Source organism: Nelumbo lutea, chromosome 4, assembly GCF_056320005.1.
Source record: "Nelumbo lutea isolate HS-2025 chromosome 4, American lotus-T2T, whole genome shotgun sequence".
NCBI lineage: Eukaryota > Viridiplantae > Streptophyta > Magnoliopsida > Proteales > Nelumbonaceae > Nelumbo > Nelumbo lutea.
The window spans coordinates 87237044-87264975 of NC_142687.1; the positions used below are offsets into that span (position 1 = coordinate 87237044).

The following is a 27932-nucleotide window of genomic DNA, read 5'->3' on the forward strand; positions in this document are numbered from 1 at the left end:
TATAATAATACTAAAACACGTTCTTCGAATCAAATATAAATTTCCTCGTCCAATCCCGGTGGAGAAACAGACAAACAAGAATTGTTGCTTCACTCGAATGCTCTTCCAATAGATGACAAATCGTATTAGAATAGCAACAAGAAAAATAATAAAATTCCGCATCACAACTATAGATTAACTAATAAAATATGACGAAGCAAATTCCCCTAGGCTTCCGGCTAACAAACTGAAAACTTGATGATTTATTGCTATCACTATAAAGAACTAAGTTATAAAAAGAGATATTAAAGGAGGAAAAAAGGACAATGAAAATGAAAGAAGAGACTACCATGTATTTGCTTGAGACTTTTAGATGTCAACAGTTTTCTGGTTAGAAGGGGTTCCTGCAAGCCATCCCCAAACCCCACCTGAGCTCTGCCTCTGCTTCGCATTCAAGGCAGCTTGCTCAGAAGCAGCTTTCTGCCGTTGGAGCAACTCAAGTTCCTTCTGCAAAGTATCCATTGCTTGAACCTTCTGTCGTAGTTCCGCAACATCAACCTGTTATTCAAAAATGTTGGTTTAAAGAGTTGCACAAGAGAATCACCATTTAGAAGCTTAAGACATATCTGATACTTGGTAGTTGGTTCAACTGAGCAATCTTTGGTTTGGAAGGTTTGTAACCCATTACCTAATTTGTTTTAAAAAGTTCTAAAGTTGGTTCATCCCTTTTCTTCAAACTGCCTAAAACATACTATAAAACCAATGTTTTAAAAACTAACATGAGGCTGAACCGCTTTTTCCCTCTGGAATGGATCACGGGTGGTTCAACCATCTAGGTTGGACATGTCAGATCGTGCCACGACATCATGTGTATAACACCGTTTGTGTGTCTACATATATTATATATAATAAACAATATAGAATCACATTCTAGATGTAGTAATATAAAAATTTGAGATTTTGAGGCAAAAAAAAAACGCAGTTTTTTTTGGCATCGGTGCTGAGAACATTACACCGTTTTCTTAGAAAATAGTGCTTATTTTTTTGTTTGGAACCAGTGCTGCCACATAGGCAGTTTTGTTTGGTACATGCTGGCACCAACATTATCAATATGGTCTATATTTATAATCCATGATTCATTGACTGGGTTAAGTGGATCAACAGTTTTTAAGCTATCGGAGAGTTGGGGGTTTACCCAAACCAAAATTGTGGTCAGTAATAGTAGTAGTAGTAGTAATAATTAGGGGGCCATAAAAAAATCAGGCTGGGATGTTTGAGCCAAGGTTTTAAAAACCAACCCAGAGGCCGGATCGTTTTTCTCCTCTGGGTCCTGGGTCATTGGTTTGGCCGTCTGGGTTGATCATGCCACACACACACTATATATATATATAGATCTGTGTGTGTGCATGTTTTAGACGTCATATGTATTACTTTATATTTAATTTATGTTTTTCAATTCAGTTTTTTATTTTTTTATTTATAAAAACAACAAAAATTATAATTTAATGCCTTAAAAGGGTTTTTTTCATGAAAATAGCAGGGCAAGGCACAGGCACCTTGGGACACATAGATCTTGAAAAGCTATAAAAAAAAAAAGAACACTCCAATCGGACATCAAAGTGCAAAGTTATGGCCTCCAAAAGTTCGCATGCATTGAGTGTGAAACATGCAAACCGATGACCGGGTCAACGGTTGAACGGGTTAGGTCGGACAGTTCTTGACCAAGTCAACAGTTTCTGACCACCTGACGGGTTTTGACAGAACTGGACCTGGAATCCTAGCCTGATGACGGTTTGAACAGTTAAACCAGCTGGGTCAATGACGGGTTGAAAACACTGGTTTTAGCTATATTTTAGCCCCAAAAATTTTTGTTTACCTTGCTATTACATCAGAAAAATTATAAGGGTTGAAAACAAAGTTTTGCCATAAAAAGGGACAAATATAGTAACTGAAATACTTCAGTCTGAAAAGCTTTACATCCATTTTACAAGGAAACAAATATAACCTTAAGTTCAAATTCCAATTTGTCCAATGATCCACTGTTGTTTACTATCTATCTTATGGGCAAGGGCCATCTTCTTTATGTATAGTTTGTACTATTTTGCTTTTTTCTTTGAATCATATTTATCCTGTTAGCATTGCATCCCAGTCCAAACAATTGAGCCAGAATCCCTTTTACCAGTCACTTTCTGGGTTGACCTTCAGGTTGATTTTGTTAACTAAAGCTGATACATGATAAAAATAAGACACCAAAGTTTTCGACAGGTAACTGTCAAAACAGGTAATTGTTGTAATTTTTTATGTACCAATATAAAAGTTAAATGAAGAGAACACTTAAAAGATGCTTCTACCGTGAGAAAAGAAAATTTCCCATGACTACACTAGAATCAAGCAACATCTAACTAAAAAGTAGTGAACAATAAGTTCTAACATAGTCAGCACCTACCTCAAGCTTAAAACATCTTGACTGCTCCGCAGCAAGTTGACCACGGACGGATTGAAGCTCCTACAAAATACAATGATGGCATTAATGACATTTAATGGAAAACCAATGGTTACTTTTGCAATTATTTTGCTATAGATGTTTTCAAAACTTGCACATGGATGATTTGATGTTGTGCTTTACAAGTCTGGTCAGATCACAGTGCCCCAACCCATGCTACTCCAGAAGCTTATGATGAAGGTAACCTTAAAGTCTACAAGTCAGGGTTCAAAATATCGATACGCCCAATATGCCAGTATGGGCATATCGGGCGAATCGATACAGTTTTTCACGCCTTTTTTTTATTTTTTTTCGCAACTGGTTCAGGGGGGGGGGGGCGGTTTAGGTCTCCTCTACCCCCTGAACCGGTCAGACCTCCGATACACCCACTGTAGGGGTGTATCGGAGGGGTCCTGGAACGATACATATTGGCCGATACCGGCCGATACGTGTCGATACTTTGAACCTTGCTATAAGTAACTGCTTTTCGTTAACTTACCTAATTCTTAATTTAACTACATTGTTTCCATTCAACTAATCCAAAGGATCAACTTTTTAGATCCCTATGAATGTTAGAATCTAAAGTCAAACCCTACATATGCTTGTATACAGTGACAACTTAGCTGTTGCCTTCTAAAAATTGATGATGAAACAGCCAAGGAGGAACGAAGTAGGATTAACAGGAGAATATAACCAGATATTCCAAGTTTCTAACTTAAGGAACAAAACAAAATTTTACTCGTCCTTCACCAGAAAATATATCCACATTTAATAATGCTTGCCTTTGCAAGGTCCGTGTTTCGTGTTTCAGCCTCCGTCAACTCTTGCTTCAACTTAAGGGATTGTAACTGCTCTTTTGTGAGTGATGCTTCTAATTCTTCTTTCTCTGCCTTTAAGGCTGCTATAAGCTGATCACTGCTCTCTTTGCTTTTGATGTTCTGCATAAGAGATTCTTAGAATTTGAGGAGAATAGTAACTTAAGAGAGAAACTACTCCCAATTGAACCAAATTGATCATTACTGACCAATGACTTCAGGGATAGAAATTAGGGGTGCAACTCGGGTTGGCCCAAGTTAACAGTTTACACTGTTTTTGGCTCGGGCTTCAGGTTGGGCCCATTGAAATTTTGACAAAATTCCAACCCTAACCTGCTAAAGTTGCACCCCTAATAGAAATATATCTAGAAGATCCAAGTTTCAGAAATATTTCTGCTTCTAATTACATGTTTAATTGTTTTCTCTATATTTCTGCATTTAAATATCTACTAATTTTACAGGCATGAGAAAAGACTAGAAAATGAATGCATTCTGCAATATCATATTACCATGGGATTTGAGTCAACATTGTCCATTACAATTTCCCGTATTTTCCCTTCCTGACCAGCTTCAAACTCATATTCCACATCTCTGGTAGCATTTGTTGCATTGTGAAGGGCAGCAACACTGTCTGGTATGGGGCTCTCCATTATCTTTGATTGCAAGGTTGATTTATGGCTTGGTTTTAGAACATGAACCTAACAATCAGCACAGAAATTAGAAAGAGAGAAATCAATTTATTAAGTTAAAAGACACAATACACAAATGGACCATAGTTACTCCTAACCTCATTGCTGTAGCGCCCATTGTATCCTCCAAATGACACAAGAATATCTTCACCATTGTAGGAGCTCAGGACCAAACTCAGTCCCTACAACAAGAGAAAATTTCAGCTATAATAGATAGGGGTGCAATTTGGATCTGGTTGGGTTAGGTGTTTGTCAATTTTTCAATAGGCCCAAACCTTAACCCAAGCCCAATATAGTTGAAAATTTTCGAGTCATGCAACCCGACTAGCAGCCTTAATAATGGATAAGCATTTAAAGTCTACTGCTGGCAACAAAAACAATTTGATAATTCTAGCAAACCAGTGTAAGTTAGTCCTTTCCAAAATGCATGTTGATCTCCAATAAAGCAAGGGTAACAGTTCAATCCATGTTTAGAAACAAAGGTCTTCATTCATATTTGAACTCTGTAACTTTTATTAAATAGTCCTTGACCATTTAAAGGTTAGATCAGTTCTGAGAAAGAATCATCTAAATGCCCAAAATCAGGCTCCATCACAACATAAAGGCTAGAGCATTTGCACCTAGAATAAGCAACCCATTCAGATGCATCCAAAGTTAGTCCTTTCCAAAATGCATGTTGATCTCCAATAAAGCAAGGGTAACAGTTCAATCCATGTTTAGAAACAAAGGTCTTCATTCATATTTGAACTCTGTAACTTTTATTAAATAGCCCTTGACCATTTAAAGGTTAGATCAGTTCTGAGAAAGAATCATCTAAATGCCCAAAATCAGGCTCCATCACAACATAAAGGCTAGAGCATTTGCACCTAGAATAAGCAACCCATTCAGATGCATCCAAAGGTAGGATAGTTCATTAACAGATGATATGGTCATGGCTGGAGTCACTCATACTGAGTTGTATTGGAGGATTATCTTCCCATGCTAATCTTTCTGTGACATTATACATTGTCTAGTAGCCTTGTGGCTTTCTACAACTATGCTCACTCAAGTCTTGTCTTCTGGGGAGAGTTAATGAGTACTTTCTGAACATATGCACTTGAAAATTTTTAGCTTGTTTTTAGGAGTTAAGCATCTATTTCAAATCAGGGCATGTAACTCAGCTATCCCAATCTCAAGCCTGATGGTACTTAAATGGCAATGTTTTGGAGACACCTGCTGTCATGTATATCCATCATTTATCATCCAATTTATTGCATTAAATTAATTACATTCTTTATTACTGATGAAAAAATAAAAATACAAAGAACAAAAAATCATTATGAAACCACAATGTGCAGTCCCTAAGCATTTGCATTGTAGAAGTTGCATACTGCAATTAGGATTTCAAGTAGTTGACATCCAAAATCAAAACAAATTTTTACAGTGATATGATGTTTTAGGAACATATTTGTACACACTGCAACAATTAGGATGTGACCTCCAATGGAATGTATAATATATGCACATACACACGGCAGATAATATGATCCATTAAAAAACAAAAGTTCCATTCCAGTTCTTTTCCTTTTTTTTATCAATAACTCGCAGATTTTATTAAAATAGATAAAAAACACAGGTACAAGAGAAGGGAGATAAACACTCTTATCTCACCATACAAAACAACAAAACAAAAAGTCAGTTACAAAATAGCCCAAAACAAAGAGTCCCTATAAACCCCTTAATGTTTTTTGTTAACCATTTGAATTTCCTCTTCTCATTGCAGTTCTTTTCCTTCCCATAAATTCACATTTATGTAATAAAATATGCTTTTAATTCATCTAAATTTGATGATTCTGAATTTCTTATTCAAAGCTATTCAGATGAAAGACATTTAAAATTTTGCTTGACTCAGGTTAATAAGTACGTCTTTGCTATGCACCATCTCCTCATCCTTTCTCTTTAAATTGTTTTTCCTTAGGTTGTGTTTGGAAGCGATGTAAATCAAGAACGATGTAAATATTTACACCGGTTTGGTTTTGTTGGCGTTTGGAAGGAGTGTAAATCAAGATCAATGTAAAACTCCACTCTGGTTCGGTTTTGTGTGCGTTACGATGGAGTGAAGTTTTACATCGTAAATTGACATAAAACTTCATCTAAAGCAGAGTTTTACATTGATAAAATCGATGTAAAATTCTGCTTTTCTCGTCACACTTTTCGAAATTCAAGCGGTCACATGCCAACAGTTTGATGTACTTTTACACCAATGACATTTTACGTCAGTTCCAAATGCAGCCTTACCAAAAGGGAAAGAGATTTAGAGGAACATACCTCACTAGCAAGCGGCACACGACCTTGAACAGTAGTTACAACTGACCAAATAAGTGTAGACATGTTAAGGACAATAGTTTCTGAGACACCTGCTACAAGAAAGTGAAAGGCATGAGTATGAATTTCAAGTGTTAATATAAAAATGCAGCGTAGTTCCTCAGAATCAAAACTCAAAAGTGCTGACATTTTTAGCTCTGTCTTCCCTCACTACTCATTTACACATTTGCATTCAGAAAGTTCAATAACCAAATACAAACAAAAAAAAAAAATTGAACTCTATTTGACAACTTAACTAAGCCTTGGCATTCCTTGGGATGTAAATAACATTTGGCTTTCTTCTTTTAAATTGGAAAGTGGGATAAGCAGGTAATCTTTCTTTATGGTCATTTGTAGAGCTAAGATTCCTCATGCACCCCTAGGTCATTCCCCTTCACATTTGTTTGTAAATACAAGAGGTAAGGAATCTATTTACTCATTCAATGTGATGAACTAGGATGATTTGTTCCCACTTTCTTAGGTTTTAGAAATTACCTTCATTTTCCTCTTAAAAAACTGACATGATGACATAATGGTAGCTTTTTCTAGGGTCAGAGGAGAATACTTAATGTCAATAATTGCAATGCATACTTTAATTTGAACTATATTAAAAAAGAAACTTTCTAGAATATGTTTAACTGGAAGAATCAAGGTCAGAATTGCTTGTTTAGAGGTGGCAAGTGGCAAGTGGCAACTAAGGAATGGGATTGGTTCCATCAGATGATATGCTAAGGAATTACTAGACAGTGGCAACCAAACCCAACTTTGATAAACTATTTTGCTTTCTCGGGCCCATTGGAACATGATAAAGAAGAGGTATTGGTTCTTATCGACAAAATTTACTGTCAAGCGAAGATCTCTTTTTTTTATCAATAACATCATCTTCATTAAATTAAGAGAAGAGAGGGAATAAGTATACGAAGGGGGAGATAAAATAACTTAGCTCCCCAAAAACAGAAAACACAGGGAATGCAAAGAAAAATATTAAAAACTAGCCCAAAAAACAGCTTCCCTATTCACTCCTTGATTGGCCAACCCATCTGCAAATGAGTTGCCACTCCTCTTCACCTAGCTGTACCGAATCTCAATGTCCCTACCCAGCCATAAGAACTGTTTTTTTTTCATTGTTAAAGTTCCACAAACCACTGTCCTCTGTCTTCAACCAACTAACCACCACCTTCGAATCACCTTCCAGAATCGAGCGAAGATCTCTTGATAGAAAGTTCATGTTCATAACCATACAAATGGGAACAAACAGCTGAACATTCATAAACCTTGGGGCAAACTTTACTTCCTTTTTTCTTACTATTAAAACTCAATACAGTAATAGTTGTGTTTATAAGTGTGCAAAAGTGAATGCACCATGCACTGATGCAAAAGCAAATTTGTTCAAAAAGAAAGATGCAAACCCAGTTCAGTTTTTCACTCATAAATTTACAGTGTCTTGTTGGGTTCTGATGGGTGCAAATACGAATCTCAAGGCTGGAATCAACATATTTTACTTTGACCAACTTTAACTTTGAGTACAAAGTTTGCTTCCATTTTTTGGAAGCAAACTCTGCTCTCATTTTGAGTGCAAAAACAAATTTATCTTCATTTTAAGTATAAAACACATGCTTACCAAAGCCAGAAAAACCAAACCATAGTGTGCAAATTCACTTTAGTTCTGCATTTGCACTCTTACCAAATGCAGCCTATTGTTGAAATAAAAGGTTATAAGACCCCTCCAATCAAAGCAAGTCAAAACAAAGAGATAAAGATACATAGCTTACAGATGAAACACCATAGATACAGACATACAGTACACACATCATGATATCAAAAAAACAGCAATGTCTACAGTATCTTTTTGCACTAGTGTGTTTGTCAAGAACCAGCAATCATTTACCAATAAGTCCTATGATACAAAAAGACAAAAGCTTTCATGACCAGAAATCGAAATACACGATAACATACCACTCTTATTATCACCTCCACCAACAATGAACCAGTTCTCTCCAACTGTAACACCTGCATGTCCAGCCCGTGGAGTTGGTATTTCACCTTGTTGAGTTGGTCTTGACCATTCCATCTGCAACATCCATAACATGAACACTGTCAATGATAACATTCCATAAAATGCAATTAGACAGGTGCCAGAGAAAGCAGATAGCTTACACTCTGCAAGTCAAGAACATGCAGATCATTAAAGCATGTAGCATGTGAACCCCCACCAAAGATAAGAAGGTACCGCTCTGCATGCACTGCAGCAGCATGATCTGACCTTGGAGAAGGAGGGACTCCCCTACAAAATAATGAAGGTAAGTAAGATTCCAGTTTCATTGAAATTAAAACCTAATATGGTCATTCTCTTACAAGGTACAATTAGCTCCATGAGTTGGTCTGAAGTTTGTATTAGGTACAAATAAAGAAGATATTTGAGAAGAGTAATTTTTGAAGACAATAAGAGTAGATATATGATTAACAAGGAGAAAGAAAAGGCAAATAAATAGATAAAATCACATCAATTTATAAGGGAGTGGCAACAGTCATCATACATTGTGTTAATAAAGGGGTGGAAGTGTTCAAACTTCAAACACATTGAAGATATGGGGCTGCAAGTATTTCTAAATGGAAGCATTAGAGAACCACTGGGACATTTGTTCTGAACTCATTCTGTATCATTGGTTTCTAATAGGGGGCACAAATGTGAGTTTTTCAATTCAAGAGAAGAGTCTTACACAGCATCAATTTCATCCCAGGTCATGGTCTCAAGATCAAGAACATGCAGATCGTTCAGGAGAGATCTCTTTGCATCTTCACCACCAAACATGACTAATGTTGTACCAACTAGAGTGACTGACTGACCACCACGTGAGACCTGTAAAATGTAAGTAAATATATATGAAACAAACAAAAATATCATGGAAACAGAGAAATAACAAACCAAGTGAAATGAGGTAGGCAAGATGGTACTTCAAGAAATAAAAATTTTCCTCGTAAAGAAATGCAATCACAAAACAGCACACAAAATACTTAAAATCTAATCATGCATTTTGAAGTTTTTATCAAAATTATGTTTTTAGTGGGATCCTGAACTCTAGATGTTAGTGGGAAATCATCCAACCCTGATAAAGCCATACTTACAATTCATATGGTTCCATTATTATTTTTTGTTAGGGGAGGGGGGAAATGTGTATAAAATACCGGTGCTTTTCCATAAGTCGTTAGGGTTGACCACGTACACATTTGCAGATCGAACGCCTTCACTGTCATGAGAAAACAAATTAGAATAAGTAAAAAGCATAAGAAAGATGGCACGTTGCTAAGTTAAAATATGACTATATGGACAAGAAAACAATATGATTACCTGTTACAGTCTCAGAAGGGTCCTTTGTATGTCCCGCAATGGAAAGAAGTTTATTTTCCCACGGTATCTACAGGAAAAATAAATGATGAACTAATGCCACTATCCACTAAAAAAGGGTCATGTACCAGTCAAAAACATTCACTAAAAGTGGACATTGGCATCACACTGAATTCTGAGTATTACACACAACCGATTTACTAGTTCCTTGCAGAACCTCACATGTAAGTTAGAAAACTAGCAAATTCAAAACCTCATAACACACTAACCAAGGAATGACCAGCACATGGGGCCGATAGTACTGGAGATGAAGATTCTGAAGACTCAGTTCCCGCCCTAATCTCTACCTTGGACCATGTCAAACTTCTCAAATCCAAAACCTGCATTCACCCAAAGTTGAAGGAAAATCTTATCTATGGCAACCTGGGCACATAAGCGAAACTGAAAAACTAGTTAACTTAGCACTGGCAACCTATGCTATCCAAATATGGCAAGAACACAACTAGACAAAATATAGATTTTACACTAAAACTTGAAGTATCTAACTCGACGTGACATGACACCACTGTATAGGTATCCAAGTATCATATATGGCCAAAAGGCAAGGTAAATAAAATAATTATCTACAACCACAAATCTGTGCATGTGTGCATTGAGAATCTCCTACATTAATACAGGAATCCGGTACATAATAATTCTGGAGCAATAGTTCCTTCATACATTTTTTTATTGGAAACCAACAGTAAAATTTATTCATTTGTGGAAAAAGAATGTGTTATGTACAAAAAGTACCAAGCACTCCAAAAGAAAGTGGCTAACTTCTACTACCACCTAGCCCCTTCCTGTAGTGATTACTATTAGTGAGTATATAACAGTACCCTCCATTGTCTGAGGGCTGTTCAGTAAAGGTTGAAGTGGCTGAACTGAATGACTGATTGCTTTGTCATTCACTAAATTAATTAATTAATAAAATATTATCAGTAAAGAAGAATAAATTTTATTAAGTTGAAAAAAATATACAGCCAGCAGGAGAATACAAACACAACAATTGAAAAGAATTACAAAACTGCCCAGAATAGATCTCGTCTATACACTCCTTGTTTTGCTAGCAAGTCAGCATCCCATTTGCAGTCCTAATCCAAGTGAAAGTGGCATTGAGCTCCCTTGCTAAACTTTCAATCTCTCGCAAGGAATGTCTATAAATCCAGGGAGCGTTACCTCTGAAACTGGACCAAGAAATCACCAGTTTTGAATCTCCTTCAACCTCCAAAATTTTAAAATCTGCTTGTTTGGCTAGTTTTAATCCCTGCAAAAGAGCATGAAGCTCAGCCTTTATGGAGTCACCTTCCCCTACAGGCCCTGAATACATAGCCAGAACATTGTTTGTTGAGTCTCTGAAAACACCCCCTATACCTGCCAATCCCGGATTCCCTATGGAACTGCCATCAAAGTTCAAACTTTAACTTATTGGCAGGGGGTTTCCATTCCATCACCATCTTTTCTTTCTTCTTAGTTGAACATGCCACTTCTTTCCAAGCCCACAGGATATCAGCCACAGAGAAGCTTTAGAACAGCTTGAGTGTTTTTATCCAATGAGCAACTTTTATCTTTCCAGCTTCCACCAACTCTTCTTTTGGTCTGTGTAGAAACCACTGATGTGGTCCCCACCTCTTTCTATTGTACTCGTATACAACTACTAGTTATTTAAGTGTCAGTCCACAATTAGTTGTTACTCTTTTATTAGGACTTTAATCTTTTATTAGGACTTTAATTGTTGTCTTTTATTAGGATTTTAATTTTGCCATGTAAGCAGTCTTATCCTTACTTCAGAATTAATATAAATAGAAAGAGGGGGGCGGCAGATTAAGCATCCTCTTCTTTTCTGAAACCCTTCCTTCGAAATCTTCTTCTCTTCTTTTCTCTTTCTCCTCTCATTCTCTCTTTTCATCCTCTTAATTTCCTGTTGATTATACACCACAGCTTGGGCTGTCAGTAGTCTCATATGACTACAGCCTGCATTTGCCATTAAATATTCTTGCATTCCTTTCCCCCCAAATTGTCCATGCCACAGCTGCCCTCACTGATATCCACATTGTTCTTCCCTTTGTCGGCTGCATTAGGAAGTTTGGGTTGAAGAGGCTCACTACATCCTGTGGGGAGCTCCGCCTGCAACCAAACAGAGAGCAAATAGACTTCCAAACAAAAAGCACATAAGGACAGTGGATCAGTAAGTGAGAGAGGGATTCACCATTCACAAAACAAAGGAAGCACACATGAGGGAGAGGCACATATGAGGCCTCCTCATTTGAAGCATATCACAGGTGTTCACCTTTCCAAGGAACATTTCCCATCAAAGAGTTTGAACTTTGGGTGGAATGGGCTTACTCCAAACCTCTTTCACCAAAAAATCCCCCCCAGAAGAATATGCACAAGGGAAGGGAGTTAAAGAATGCAACACAGGAAAAAGAGACATCGGAAGAAGTGGACCAGACTCTAGTGTCCTCCAAAGATTGGACTAGAAAATCTGAATTGAGGTTATCAAAAAGGATTAATAACCTTTCACACTCACAATCCCTTAGACCTCTCCCAAACCAAAAGTCCCAATTCGCACCGGATTGAGAAAAGGTGATGAAACTTGAGATAGGTCTCTTCTTATAGTCAAAAATCAAGTAAAGATCGGGGAAAATAGAACAAAAAGGAGAGTCACCCCACCAAAGGTCTTCCCAAAACAGAACCCTAGAACCACAACCCACATCATGACTAATGAAATTAAGAAAAGTTGGATATACCTCTTGAATTGCTTTTCAAGGAGAGTTCAAGGTAGATGTCGAAGCAACCTTTGCATTGCAGCCATTATTCTTAGCCCATGAATGCTTTCAATAACCTTGTGCCACAGCCTGTTTCTTCCAATGGAAACCTCCAAAGCCGCTTTCCTAGCAACGAAGAATTCCTGTGAATTAAATTCCCCAACCCTAAACCTCCCTCTTCTTTTGTCTTGCAAACTTCTTCCCACTTTACTAGATGGTCTCTCTTTTCATTCTTGGGCTCCCAGAGAAAGTCCCTCATAAGTTTCTCTAACTCCCTTGCTACCCTCACTGGGACTCTAAAGTGGACAAGAAATAAACTAGGAGGTTCACTAATGATGCTCTAATTAAGGTTATCCTTCCACCAATGGATAACTAATTTCTCTTCCACATAGCCAATTTCTTCATAAATCTCTCCACCACTAGTTTCCAGAAAACCTCTGATCTAGGGTGTCCACCCAAGGGTAAACCTAGGTACTCTAAAGGCCATTGTTTGATCTCACACCCTAACATCTCTGCTATCACCCTCAGACTTTCATCATCCAGATTTATCCCTGCTACACAACTCTTTACCCAATTAATCTTCAAAGTGGAGACTGATTCAAAGGAACTAATGACTTCTCGCAGATTTGAAGCAGATTCAAGGTTGCCTTCCTCACGAAATAGAATGGTATCATCAGCAAACTGCAAATGAGTTACAGCAACCTCCTAGCTTCCTACCGTCCAGCCTTTAAACAGATTATTCTGATCTGCCATCAAAATCATCCTGCTTGGGACATCTGCAATTGATGTGAAAGAAAAGGAGAAAGGAGGTCCCCTTTCCTCAATCCCCTTTTAGCTAGAAAGTAATCTCTTGCCACACCATTAATCAAAATCGAATATTGTACAGACCTTAGACAACCCTTCATCCACTTCCTCCACCTCTCCCCTAACCCAACTTTCTCCATGACTACCAAGAGGAAAGACCAATCCACAAAGTCATAGGCCTTCTCTATGTCCAGCTTACACACCAAACCCTTCCCTTTCCTCCTCTTTTCTACAACACATTCATTGGCCACCAGGATCGGGTCTACAATTTGTCTCCCTTCAACAAAGGCTGCTTGTTGTTGTGAGATTTCCGCTAGTAACACCCCCTCTTTAGTCTCCTTGCTAGCACTATGATTTTATAGAGACTACCCACATGGCTAACAGGTCTGAAATCCTTGGGAACTTTTGCTTCCTTCTTCTTAGGGATTAAAGCAATGGAAGTTGAGTTTATTCCTCGGGAAATTTCCCCTTCCAGAAAGAATTCATTGAAAACTTCAAGGTCTCTTTTGATCAACTCCCAACACTATTGAAAAAAGGCCATGGAGAAACCATCCGGCCCAGGGGCCTTTGACCTATCCATTGGGAAGATTGCCTCTTTTATTTCCTCTGAAGTAAAAACACTCTCCAAAGCTTTTGCCTCAGTTTCAGACACCTTATCCCACTGAAGATCTGGAGCACTATTGAAAAAAGGCCATGGAGAAACCATCCGGCCCAGGGGCCTTTGACCTATCCATTGGGAAGATTGCCTCTTTTATTTCCTCTGAAGTAAAAACACTCTCCAAAGCTTTTGCCTCAGCTTCAGACACCTTATCCCACTGAAGATCTGGAGGCAATGGGCTTCTCTCCCCCTGGTTCAGATAAACACTCTTAAAATGGTCAACAAAGGTCATTAATCACTTCTTCCTTGGTAGTCTCTATGCCATCCACCTCCAATCTATCAATCTGGCTTTTTCTTCTTCTTCCACGGGATAAGGAGTGAAAAAATCTTGTATTGCCATCCCCTTCTAGGAGCCATTTGCATCTAGACGTCTGCCTCCGCGAAATCTCTTCCTTTCTAAGGATCTCTTCTAAATCATATTTTAGCTTCCACCTTTCCTCTCTCCCTTCGCTACTCAACAATCTAAGAGCTTCTTTTTTATCTAACTCCTCAATTCTTGACAGAATTTTTCCTTTTGACTCCTCCACCTTCCCAAAGAGGTTCTTGTTCCATTCCTTTATTTTCTCTTTTAAAACCCTTAGTCTCCTCAAGAAATTTATCTCTTTCTTACCTCATCCTCTCTCTAGCTCCCTCCACCAACAGTTGATATTCTCAACAAAGGTGGGATCCTCTAGCCACATGTTTTCAAACCTGAAAGAAGAGGGGCCACCAAGCAATGTTCCTTGGGTTAGACAAATAGGGCAATGATCCAAAGTAACTCTAACCAATGCTTTGGAAACAAGATCCTCCCACATAATCTCCCAATCCACCGAAATATTTGTCAACACTCAACTTCAGTTATGGCCATTAACGAGCTTAGGACCTCCTTAATAATTTAATCATTAAAGGACAAACCAACAAGTCATTGTTCATCAACTTCAATTGTTATCAAACAGTCCCTTGGTGTAATGGTAAAATCTCTGGCCAACAAGCATGAATGGGGGTTCAGGTCTGAGTAACCACTTTGTGACAATAAAAGAAGAGAAGAAGAAGATAAGAAGAAGGTTAGGATCCAGTCTACTCCTCCCAAGACTCCAGATAGCTGGGACAACATTAGGTAATGGTGTTTATATTTACCCCTTCCTTGGATAAAGTAGCAGCAAAACCATATTCTGGCCTTTAATCCCATTTCCAGAGAAAGTGTTTTATCTCTCATGATATGTTGATATTGTCAGAGGGTGGGCCTTGGTGCAACGGTTGGGTTGCTCCATTGTAACCTGGGTGACCAGGGTTCAAACCTTGGAAACAGCTTCTCTGTATGTGCAGGGTGATATGTTGATATTGCCAGAGGGTGGGCCTTGGCGCAACGGTTGGGTTGCTCCATTGCAACCTGGGTGACCAGGGTACATCTGTCCCTCCCCAGACCCCACATTGGCAGGAGACTCATGCACTGGGCTGCCCTATATGTTGATATTGCCACAATTCTTGCCTATTGTTCTCACCCTAGAGTCCCCTTCCACCTTTTGGTTCCCTGACAATTCAGCTCTCATGGAATCCCCATTAACAATAGGCCCTGATATAATTCCTTCATACATTATAAGAGACAATACAGGTTCAACTAATAGCTGGTCATAAATATGTATGTATATGTATTAAAAAAGTTCAAAAAATGGCTCACTATTTACACAAATGTTGCAAAAAGGCAACTACCACTACAAGCAAATAGAAAACATACCTGGAGATCATTAAGGTAACGACCATTATGGTTTCCACCAAAAATATACATTTTATCTTGAACCACTGCTGCTCCGTGCTACAAAGATTGAAAGGACTCAGTAAAAGAATGGTTCACATTTTTTGATACAAAAGCAGCACATAATAAGAACATGAACAGAGCATTAAGAGTGCTCAAAAGAGGATCGATACCTCATATCGGGCTTTTGGACGTTGACCAGATATAGAAGGTGCAATCCATTGATCATAAACCTCAACTGAACCAAGGCCCTCCAAGACAACATCCTTATCTTGAGTCTCCAATAGACTCCCATTTTCAGCGGAAATAGTCTTTGGCTCAGGAAAAGAGTCCCCATTCTGAGTGACAACTTCAAATTTTTGAGTCTGAAAAAATAATAATCAAAACATAGTAAAATATGGCCTCCACTGTGAAAACAGCAAGATGGTAGGCAGCCCTACCAAAAAAAAATTGTTTGCTTAAAAGCATGGTTGTTATAATTAATAGTGCCTTGTTCACTTTTTCCTGGCTAGAAGGGTATGGAATTGGAAATATATATATATATATATATATATATATATATATATATATAAGCATTCACAAAAAGAACTGGAAAACAGGAGAACTATCTGGAAAATACAAAAGACAGATGCCCCTATTTGAGCACTAGGCAAGCATATTCACCAGGATACACGGTGTTTCAATATGGATCTCCTAACAAGGAGAAAAGCATATAAAAATGTACACATTCACCAGTTTTTCTCCTCCAGAGACAACATGGGAACAGGATATATGATGTTCCAACATGGATCTCCTAACAAGAAGAAAAATCATATAAAATGTATGACTCAGAGCTTGAAATAGATAAAAACCAAGCACTCTAGGTGTTTCCATTATTAACATGAATCCATAATCATAAGATTATAGTGTAAAACAGAACCTGCAATAAGGTTCTTGAGATTCCCATTATAGATTATTGATAAATCTAGTGACTTGAAAGGGCAACCCATAGAGAACCAGATTTTGGATATTTGTACACGGCAGCTCCATTGTCATCTTTGCGAGTTCAACAAACACAAACTCGTATTCATAACTTGTGTTTATTTTCTGGTGGAGAGAGAGGGAGGGAGAGGAGGGACGTCCAATGTGTATAAATTTGAACTCACATTCATCTCCACATCTACAACAGGCTCGACAACATACTCAGGAACTCTTGAATACCACCCCGGATCTTCTTCCTACTCAAACCAATGATACAAAAACAGTCAGCTATTGGAGAGTCTAAAATACATTGCAACAAAATGAATCTTAACTTTCTGTACCTCCAGGATTTTCACAAAAAGGCGCATCGCCTCTGTTGAAGCCATGTTTCCAAGCCCATTCCAACTATAGCAACAGAAACATCTTTCAGAATTCAATAATTAAGAAAATAAAAAAAAATGATGAAGGAATTAGACACATAATGATTGCAGATATAAAAACACATGAAGATTAATTGATCAATGGAACCTTAAGTGTAAATAGACATGATTCCTTTCCTTCTTTTACTTTAAAACCAATGCTCTTTATACAAGTGTCAGATAAAAGTTTCTATGGTACAGCTTGATGAAGAAATTATATAAAGACATTATGGTTATCAAATTCATTTAAAAATAAAAGTTAAGGAAGAATTAAAGAAAACACCACCTAGACTCAGTAGATAATTTTTCTAACCTTTTCTTATCAGTATTCTCAAAACCTCATTTGTTAACATGTCAGATGAGATCAACTGCAGCTTCTTGTAGTAATAAAATTATGTCCATGAAAAAAGTTCCAAACATACAATTATTTTGCATGTAAGCCAATAAAATTCTAGGAGATTATCAGAAAGGCATCTGGGAAGAGGTGTTTATGTTGTTCCTATAACCACTCTACCAGTATAATATGTGGGTAAAATAAGCTATGAGAATGTCTTGGACTAGAATATACTCTAAGGTATATTAGGAGGAAAAAAATCATGTATAAAACAGAAGCGCTGTCGGAGTTGCAGAGCAGAGTGCAACTTTAGAACTTGCAACAAGGTATTCCTAAAAAGAGGTTCAGGATGATGAGATTTAAATAATGGTTACAAAGGACCATTAAGCTGTTTGCATGAGAAGGAATACTAGGTTTTTACCTTGGGGAGAAGAGTCATAAACCCAAGTACAGGTATTTTATCAGCACTAGAGGCCAGTGAAGATTCTCAAAATCAGATTAAGGCTTGTTATGGGACAACCTCAGTTTGAGTTTGGTAATTTGTTAAGCAGGAAGCAGATAGGTATACTTCTAGCATACGTTTTGGGGAACCTGGCAAAAAAGGTTTGGAATTTTGATTTTGAGATAAATTTCAATGCTTCAATGGAATCCTCCCAATTGCCTTTACACCCCACACCCCAAAAGAAAAAAGTTGAATTTCCATAAAGCTGAATTTGATGGCTGCAGTTTGGGAAACACAGAAAGATCCGGAATAGGGGAAGCCTTTAGAAACAGCGAAGTAAGCATATTGGCCCTATATTCAAGATCGATAGGACATTGGAACTCAATTAGAGCAGAGTTGATGGCAGTTCTACATGGGCTGAGGCTTGCTTCATCCTTGGTAACAGAAACTCGAGAGGTAGAAGGGGACTCAAAATGTAGTTTGCTGGTCAAGTGGTTATGCAAGAAGAAGACAGGTCCATGGAACAAAACTAAGAACTATCTATAAATGAACTCCAAAATCGGCCAATAGGCTAGCAGATGGGCTAGTTTAGGCAAGGTGCTAATAGGTATTGGTTGTGTTGGGGTTTGATGCCCAAAGAAAGCAATGGGGTGGCTAGCATGGATTACGGTGCTAGGTACAATGATATACGTACCATTCTTTCATCCATATCAATAAAAATTGAACTTTTAATGATCAAAAAAATTCAAGGCATCAAAAAATGAATAAAAGCTACATGAGATCCAGATGAAGTCAAAGTTGTAAAAGATGGAACCACCTTACTACTGGTGTAACTGATCTGGTTATTTAGACCACAAAGGGAGAGTGAGAGCCAATATTTGTTGCTAAATCCCTAGACAATATTCCAGAGGATTGACTTGCTATACTTGGGGACATGTCGGGTGTCCAGGAAAATCAATCTGTGAGCAATGGTGCAGATCAGGATAAACTTACACAAGTCTCGAAACAATGCAAGGCAGAGCAGAGGTTGGCACAAAGGTATTCAACAAAATGCTGATAGGGGCTCAGAGAAGGAATAGGAAGATCAAGCAAAGGAAGGTAATCAGAAGCTTTCTAACACAAAATCCAAGATATGATGGAAATGGAACAAGAAAATGAAAAAGAATGTGATGATGAAAGGTTGTATTTTCCTTAGCCTTAGCCAAGGGTAAACCAATGGAGTCATGACAATCAAGAGAATGGAATCCATGACAATGTGAACTTCCTTTTTAGTAGATCTTGTCGTTACAAAGCTTATGGCCAGTCCTGCAAAGAAAGGTGATCCTATGGATGAGAACCCAATTGAAAAAATATTTACCCAATGAGACAAATGGCTCAAATTAGGATTGGGTGACAGTGGAAAGCAAGATGAAGAAAAATAACTCTAAATCCAAGAGTATCCAGGAGATACCTCAATCAGGAAATGTTCGTAAATCCTCTAGAATAAACAAAGGTTACCACCCCCGTTACTCTTAAGTTACTTTTGTTCTTTTGTTTGTTTAGCTTTTCCTTTGTATCAAGCTCCGACTCCTATTTTTGTTTCAAGGGTAAGGTCTCATGTCCCCCTCCCCCTCCTTTTAATTATTAATAAATTTTTCTTTTCTTTTAAAAGACAAAAAAAGTATAATTATAACATAAATTTCAGTCTTCTAATCTCTTTCTTGTAACACTCAACTCAACTCAAATAAGCCTTGTCCAAACTAAATGGGAATGACTTCATGAATCCTATTCCAGCATTCTGCTCTGTTCAGTGCCATATCCATTGTTAAGTTTTAGGCCTTTAAATCATTTCTCATTCCTTCAACCAAATCTCCTTTTGGTATGCCTCTAGCCCTTCAGGACCCTTCATCATGTAACAGATCACTTCCTTTTTTTTATCAGTAACAGTAAAACTTATTTCATTAAATACAAGAAAAAAATGGTTGAATTACATATAGTACAAGAATGCCCAACATTCAATTAGTGAGGCTGGCCCCTGCCCCTGTCATTCTAGTACCCCCAAAAAAATTGTTTTCTATGTACTCCTTATCTGGCCATGGCATCTTCCACCACATTTAATTCTTTTAAATCATTCCAGTGCTGCCATGGTCCTTCATTGTTATATTTGAGCTACTTTATCACCACCTTTGAGTCACCTTCCACAACTAGTTTCTCAGGGTTTAGGTTCTTACTAATCTGAAGCCTTGCAATGCAGCTTTCAGTTCAGCCTTGATAGAATTTCATTTCCCAATGGGGCCTGAATACAGGACAAGAATATTCCCTCTTGTGGTCGATAAAAACCCCCCCAGTTCCCAACTCTCCGGTGTTTACCCAAACTATACCTGTCAAAGTTATTTTACTTTTCCTTCATTTGGTGGAGCCCAATGCACTGAGATCAAATCCCTACAGGTACTAGTAGCTGCAGCTGTACTCCACCCTCTAATCAAATCTTTTTTTAACGATAAAGATAAAAAAATATTAAAAATAAAAAGGAAAAGAAATACATTTGAGGTGATAAGATATCACCAAGAAACAATAACAGCCCCATACACCCAAGATGTCCCAAATACCCCACAGCTTACAAACATGAAAACCCGACCAATCTGAGTGAAGTACCCAGGAACCAATCCAAAGCAGATCCCCATTGAAACAAAGACCACGGGCCCATCAGCTGACCCAAATCAAAACCCCTTCCTGAAACACCACCCTCAGTCTTCATCCGTGAGAATATCCTCCTGGGCTGAGGCATCCTCATCCCATCCCTTAGTTCCTTTCGGATGGACTTTTTTCTTCAATTTCTCTTCCTTTTTTCTCTTCTCAAATTCCTCAAAGGCCATCCTAGCAAACCCCTCACCACCCCAGAAAAACAGACCCAGGCTTTTCCCAATCGTAACCTCTCTATCCACTATTTTCTAGAGAGCTGCATAGCCTGCATCACCTGAATCTCTGTCAATAATATCACAACTCTACTGCAACCTGTTCTCATCAGGGTCAGACACAACACCGCTCAGCTTGTTCTCCTGATGTTCCTTCACCAAAAGGGGGACCAATGACTGAACTTGCTTCATTGCCCCCCTATGATCAATACCAAGTATCCCCTTGCCTCTCTCTTTTCCTCCCGTACACCCCTTTGCATTTCTTTTAGGTCCTGCCCCCACCAAGCTGAGTTTTTAGCTTTGAAAAAAGCTATCACATGTACAATGTTATGGTTTCTCAAATTACTTAATTTCTTGCAGATTATCCCATTAGTCTGTTCCTCCTCCTTCCCCTCAAGTTTGCTTCCTCAACCCAAATCAACACCCAACCTATCAACCTTTATCTCCTCGTAATGCATACGATCCTTGAGAAAGTTTTCGCCTTTCCCTTCAATGGATTCATCACCATCTGAAACTCCCTTTCCTCCAACCTCACCTTTACTTTCCAGTTCAACATTGGCACTAACACTCCTTTTCCAAACTGCCTCCTCCCCCCCTTCCAACCTCTCTGATTCCGCAGAGACAAGCTCTTCTGGAGCCATCAGATTTGGTTTTCCAGGTTCACATCTAACCTCTAGGGGAATCAAAACTGTAACCCCGGGTTTGGAGGAGCGACGAATCCATTGGGATCCCTACTAACCCGAGAAAAATGTCCAGCATCGCCAGTCACGGGAGAATGAGTGTAGTCGTCAAAAGTCACTAGTGCTCCACCTATGATCCTCTTCCGACCTTTTTCAAACTTGGCAATCACCTAGATCCATCTTTCTCCCTTTCTTTCTCTAGCCTCAGTCGAGATTCTCCTTCCTGTTATTCCACTCCTTTTAAAATTTGGTCTGTTAAGCCCGGGATACTTTTTCTTGCCGAATTTCCTTCTCTTGAACTGATTCTCCTTCCTGCAACTGTGCTTTTCGGCGTTGCAAACTTGAGCTTCCTTCGACATTTCTTTTGGGCAAGACAAGATCTTTTTTTTTTTGTTTTTTTATCAATAACCAAGAATTTCATTAAGATTAAATAAGAAGTATACATACAAGCAGAGGGAAGTAAGCTATCTTAACTCCCTTGCAACCAACAAACAAAATTATAGGATTAGAAATGAGCCCAAAACAAAGAATCCCTAATCACCCCTTTCTTTGCTAACCCATTCGCAAATTACTTAGCAGATCTCTTCACCCAACTGAATTTTATCTCATTTGCTAGCCATTTAAATTTTTTCCTTTCGTTGTTGTAATTCCACATAGCAGTCTTGTCTCCTTAGCCATCTTATTACCACCTCCAAGTCCCTTTCAATTATCAGTCTCCTAATGTTCAACTCCCTTGCTCTTTGAACTGCCTCCAATGCCGCCAAGACCTCAGCCCTTGGAGAGTCACCCTCTCCAATAGGGCCAGAATAGATAGCTGAAACAATCCCCTCCTCATCCCTGAATACTCCCCCAATACCTGACAAACCTGGGTTTCCAAGGCTGTTGCCATCAAAATTCAGTTTTAGGAAGCCTAATGGGGGAGGTCTCCAAGCCTGGGCAGAACTTGCTATCTCTTTCCAACTTCTCAATAGGTCATCCACAGTGAAGTCTATTATGAATAAATCCAAAGATTTCACCCAATGTGCCACCCTAATATGAATCAACTCAATTAGGTTATCAATGTTTCTTTCATGTTCTGAAATTTTTCTTGAGTTTCTTTCTTCCCATAAGGTCCAACACACTGCAGCCCTCAGACGCCTCCACATGATCCTTCCTCTTTTCATTGACCAACTGAAGAAGAGTAAAACAAACTTTGTACATTCATTGGGGGCTTCCAAGTAGGGGTATCAAAGGACCGGTTTCGGGTTGGACTCCGTCCAAATCAAAATCCATTTGGACGAATAGGGCGGACCAATAAGACATATTGAATTTGGACAGACTGGACGGACCAATATGACATATTGGATTGGACTTGGTTCGTCCATAAAAAATTTATATTGGATTGAGCCAATATCTGGTCCATTGATAGAAGATAACAACATAGGTGTCAATGGACCAAGTTTGAGTTGAAACCAATCTAAATTAACAGGAATTTGAACAGATTGGACAGTCTTTGGACTAGTCCAAAATATTCATTGGACTGGATTGGACCAGGTCCATTTGTAATGGACTCACATTGGATTGGACCGGATCGGACCAAATCCAATCCAGTTGACACCCCTAGTTCCAAGTACACCCAAAAAGTGAGAAAACCCACTCCCATACAGTTTTAGCATAGTGGCAAGATACCAAAAGGTGGTAACCAAATTTCCCATCTGCCTTGCAAAGAATACACCTATGCGAGGATAACAAGTCTTGGGTCTCTTTCTTTGAAGCAGATCACTTGTGTTGATTCTTTCCGTGAAAGTTTCCCAACAAAAACTCCCAACCTGAGGAGGAATGGGCTTGCACCATACCTCTTTAACAGGGAAAGACAAACCAGGAGGAGCAGGTTGCTAAGTGAAGATTTTGAATAGAGATGCACAAGAAAAAGAGTCTGAGGGTGAGGAGGTCCAAAATCTGTTGTCCTCCTTTGATGGATCCAAGAAAATGTTTCCAAGGATGGCCAGAAGGTTCAAAATGTTACCTAAATCTGTATCCCTGATAACCCTTCTCAATCCCAAATTCCACCCAAATCCTGAAGCAAAATCAGAAGGAACTAAGAAGGAAAAAATGGTTTCATTTTTCAAGTCAGAGAGAGCATACAAAGAAGGGAACTGGTACATTAAGGGAGTATTCCCCACCCAAGTTTGTCTCAAAATTTAATGAGGTTTCCTGAGTTCAAATCATACCTAACCCAAGGGGAGAAAACTAACAAACTGGAAAAGCTGATGAGGGACTTTTTGTGGGAGCTAGGAGAGGAAAAGAGGGACCATAGGGTGGTGTGGGAGGTGGTTACTAGTAGAAGGTCGTGGATGGCTTTCCACAGAGAAGTACTAGTAGTCCTTGCTAGAATTACAAAATCCCACCCATTGTCCTCCCAACCATGAATGCCAGCCACTATCTTTGCCCACAACTGATCCTTCTCTAAAGGGAACCTCCATAACCACTTCCCCAATAAAGCCGTATTTTTTTTTCTTATATTTCCAATCCCAAGACCTTGTTTCTTACTTCTAGTAACCACCTCCCACGCCACCCTATGGTCCCTCTTTTCCTCTCCTGGATCCCACAAAAAGTCCATCGTCAACTTTTCCAGATTGTTAGAGACCTCTGTTGGGACCTAGAATACTAACAAAAAATAGACAGGTAGATTAGCTAGTGTAGACCTAATCAATGTGATCCTTCCTCGCAAAGAGAAATAATTCTTCTTCCAAGAAGCAAGTCCTTTCTCAAATCTTTCCACCACCGGAATCTAGAAGCTTGCTTTCCTGGGGTTATCTCCTAGGGGAAGGCCAAGTACTGTACAGGCCACTCCAAAATTGCACACCCTAGAGTATCTGCATACTAATCTCCCTTCTCTCCACACTCACTCCCATTATGCAACTTTTCTCCAAGTTCATCTTAAGATTTGGCATTTGCTCAAACAATTGTATCACTGATTTCAAGTTCCTAATCCAACTCATGTTCCCACCTTCACAGAGAAGTATTCTGTCACCAATGGTGGGCAAGACAAGATCTTCATGCAAGTACCCTATTCAAAGGTAGCCAATGGCGGTCGTGTGTCGCGACCCTTTAACTCACCTATGATTCCTGGAAGTGGTTCACCTAATCCCACATGCTCTAAATGCCCATAGATCCCTTCTTGTATTGGTAGGGGAGACACAGCATTAGCAACTATATTTGAACAGATGCATAAAAAAAGCTTCAACAACTTTTAAGGCTTTGATCTAATAGGCAGCTTTTGTATGGATACTTTCCTTGATTGATTTTAAAGTTCTTGTCCTGTCTTTGAAGATTCTATTGTTCCTATCTTCCCAAATTGTCCATAAAGATGTAACCTGATTCATCCCAACATGATTCTCCCTCTCATGGTGGGAGAAAGAGAGAGGGATCCCTTGAAAAGGGATTCATGGTTGTCAGACTCTCTCCACCTGCCACCAAAAATGATCAAAAGCCCACTCCCAAAAGCTAGTTGCTAGCTGACAGGAGATTAATAGACGGCATATTGATTCTAACTTGCAAGGCACAAAGATCAAGCATGAGGTGACAAACACCAAAAAGGCCTTCTTGTTTGTAACAGATCACTTTTTTCTTGTGATACTCCCCTAATTCTTTTGGTATAAATATTGTAACTACTTGCCTAAATCATGTGATTATGGAAACCTTGTCCATGGTGTTGATAGATGTAAGGGGAATAATGTTATATTGTAGCACTTCACGCAATAGTTTAAAGGCATTGTAGTCATTGTACTATCTCTCATTATCCTTTTCCATTGCAACAACCTATCTACTACAACTATATAAAATCCAACTCATAGACATTTTAGATCCCCCTAAAAAGGAAATTTCATGAGAAAAATTAGAAAAATGTTGGGGATAGGATATTGCACACCATGAGTCAAATAAATATTGCAAATTGCATTCCCCAAAGTAAGTACACAATGTGTCCAAGTACTATAGTTGGATGTCTTGGGCAATTCTTTAACGATTGATCATTATTTAACATGAACATATTTCTTAGATGCTTGGACTTGGAAAATTTTTTATAGAGGCCAAGCACTATTCAAGGTGCAAATACTAAGATTCAATATTAAGGCATCCCCAATATTCAACTGCTACGAGGCTGTCCCCATGTGTGACCCACTCTAAGCAATTTGATTACTCAATGAAACAAACAATAGAAAAGGTGGAAACTTTTCAGGAGGGATCAAGAAAATTCAGCTTTTCATTTTGTTCAATTCAACATATATTATTTATTTACCAATTATTCAGCTATTGATGATAACCAGAACAGAGAAACCAAAAAAAAAAAAACTTCTATCAGCCATTTTTTACAATGATATGGTTTATTAATATTAAAATTGCTGATTTTAAGGGTTAGTGATTAGTGAATTTGTAAAATGATATGACGATAAAATGTCATTGAAACAGGCATTCACTTCACTGAATTGGAAGGTGAGTATTTTAAGCGTGCTATTTGAATTTAAATTTCATCCTACAAAACAGACTTTTTTTTCTTTTTCATTGACACATTGCCTAAAGCATGAATTTATAGTAGTAAAATCAGAAGCTAATGACTTTATCACCAACATAACTTCTTCGGACCTGGGTGCAATAATGATCCACTGGTTCAAACCTATTTTATGAAATTGAATTAATTTTTATGCAATGATTGGATTCTAATATTTTTAAGGGTTAGTGATTGGTGAACTGTAAAATGTTATGATGGTGAAATGTCAACAAAATAACCATTTATTCACTGAATTGAGAAATGACTATATTAAGGTCTTTTCTAACTGAATTTAAACTTCACTTCACAAAACAGAAGTTCTTTCCTTTTTAATGATGTAATGCATAAGTCGTGAGGTTTGATGGTTGTAGTAGTGAAATTGGAATCAGATTATTCTTTAACACCAAAGCAAATGTGAAAATATTCTTCCATATTTTGATAGTGGTCGCTAACTTCTTCAGAAGCGGGGGTACCTCATTTAACCAAGATCCACTTATTGAAATTTTATTTGTGAAAATAAATTAATTTTAAATTTTTAATGCAGTGATTGAATACCAGTAAACCAACCAATCCAATCCCATTTGTATTAGAAAAATACAGAGAAATTTCTAAATTGGTAAAACATGTTGCATAGCTCAAATAATCCGTCAATCAAGAAGTGCCTTCAGAATAAACGGCACACTAGTGGCAATTAAACCGATGTGTCTAACAATTATCCCCAGAAGAACTCAAAACTTAACCTGCCAAGTAATTTCAGAAGGTCTGCATGGTCGTCATACATCACACTATGCAAATTAAACAACGGAATTAAAAAACAATGCAAAATCCTGCACACAAACCTCGTCCACTTGCTGCTCTCCACAGGATTCCAAGCTCGTGGTTTCGGAACATTACAGGGTCCTACAGTTGCCTGCGATAGTGGAAGTGGTTTCAAAATAATTCAGTTGTTTCAGTGTCTCTTCACAAGCCAAAACTAAGGAACCATTGAAATAAGCCCAGTTTGAAACAATATTAGCCAACAAGGACACCTAATTTCGGAATTTCCCAGTTTCCCTGGCGCATCCAACGAAATGCCCCAAATTAACAAACAGTCAATACATAATCCCGCAAGAACCTCATTCTCAGAACTAATTCATTTCCGATCTGCCTTCGCCTACACTGGATCAACATTCCACCGACTGTAATTTCAATTCATATTCTAGATCTACCTAAATCTCAACGGGGAAAAAACAGCCCGCCCCAAGCCGACATGAAATAACAGTTTTCAGCATGATACTACACGATAATAACAAAGTTCCTGAAAGTTACATTTACGCAAAAACTAGTAAACGATCCCGGAATTCTCGAAGCAGAAAACTAGATCCAGGGAAGAAACTCTGTGAGAGAATAAATATTTCGCAGAAATTAAGTGATTACTTGTTGATACAGTCCGTAGAGTAACAATGCTACGTCGTTCTGGAACTTCGAGATCACGCCTTTGGAAGAACTCGGAGATCCGCCAAACCCTGCATATGAAGCTGCGGCATAAAATCTCTCTGGATAAGCGAGGCCAGAGCTTGCCCTCGCCATCGCCATTTCTGCAAAGAGATGGAGAGGGAGCGCTAAAGACTCCAACAAGAGGAGCGGAGCACCGCCGAACGAAACGCTTTCTGACTTTCGGCGTACAGCTATTTATAGTGGCGGGTCCGTACGGACACGGCAGGTATATAAGAAGTTTAAGAAGATCTCTTCTTTCCTTCCCGGGTATTATTGCTGCCGGTTCCGACCTCTCTCTCTATCTCGAGTCTCGACGACAGAAGTGAAATGAGCTCACGATAAAAACTAAAACACGCAGGAGTGTACAATAAACCTGACAGACAAGAGTTCGGATCTACCGCACTTATCGTGCACCTCCATTCAATTTTCGACAGGTGTCCTATTACATATATTTGTTTGTTTACACGTGTAATAAAGCACACGTCACAAACTCACAAAGAATGCAAGTGCCCGATAGCCAGTAAGTGCAGCTACCGAGATACGG

The 27932-nt window shown here is 38.5% G+C and overlaps 1 protein-coding gene across 2 annotated transcripts; it reads right to left on the reverse strand.

The window, feature by feature from the left end:
- On the reverse strand, positions 1-27763 carry LOC148861573 (acyl-CoA-binding domain-containing protein 4-like). Of its 2 annotated transcripts, none has more exons than XM_088986752.1 (18): positions 27329-27763; positions 26752-26822; positions 16957-17020; positions 16801-16872; positions 15829-16020; positions 15638-15715; positions 9924-10034; positions 9658-9724; positions 9495-9556; positions 9029-9168; positions 8466-8592; positions 8265-8379; positions 6273-6361; positions 4064-4147; positions 3786-3974; positions 3244-3399; positions 2426-2485; positions 1-537 (listed from the first exon to the last, which is right to left on the reverse strand). In XM_088986752.1, exons 1-18 carry the CDS (start codon positions 27485-27487, stop codon positions 349-351), a joined length of 2025 nt encoding a protein of 674 aa, XP_088842878.1. In that variant the 5' UTR covers positions 27488-27763; the 3' UTR covers positions 1-348. The 2 variants fall into 2 exon arrangements, with proteins under 2 accessions (XP_088842878.1, XP_088842879.1); XM_088986753.1 differs by having other exon boundaries at positions 15829-15993; positions 27329-27728.
- Between the last annotated feature and the right edge of the window lie 169 nt (positions 27764-27932).

What these genes read in the sequence shown, in the direction of transcription:
- LOC148861573 (XM_088986752.1), bottom strand. Translation starts at nt 27,487, where the DNA reads ATGGCGATGGCGAGGGCAAGCTCTGGCCTCGCTTATCCAGAGAGATTT. An exon ending in TTGTAGATGTGGAGATGAAT is followed by an intron (nt 16,021 to 16,800) that starts GTGAGTTCAAAT and finishes TTATTTTTTCAG; the next exon opens with ACTCAAAAATTTGAAGTTGT. An exon ending in CAAGATGTTTTAAGCTTGAG is followed by an intron (nt 538 to 2,425) that starts GTAGGTGCTGAC and finishes TTTGAATAACAG; the next exon opens with GTTGATGTTGCGGAACTACG.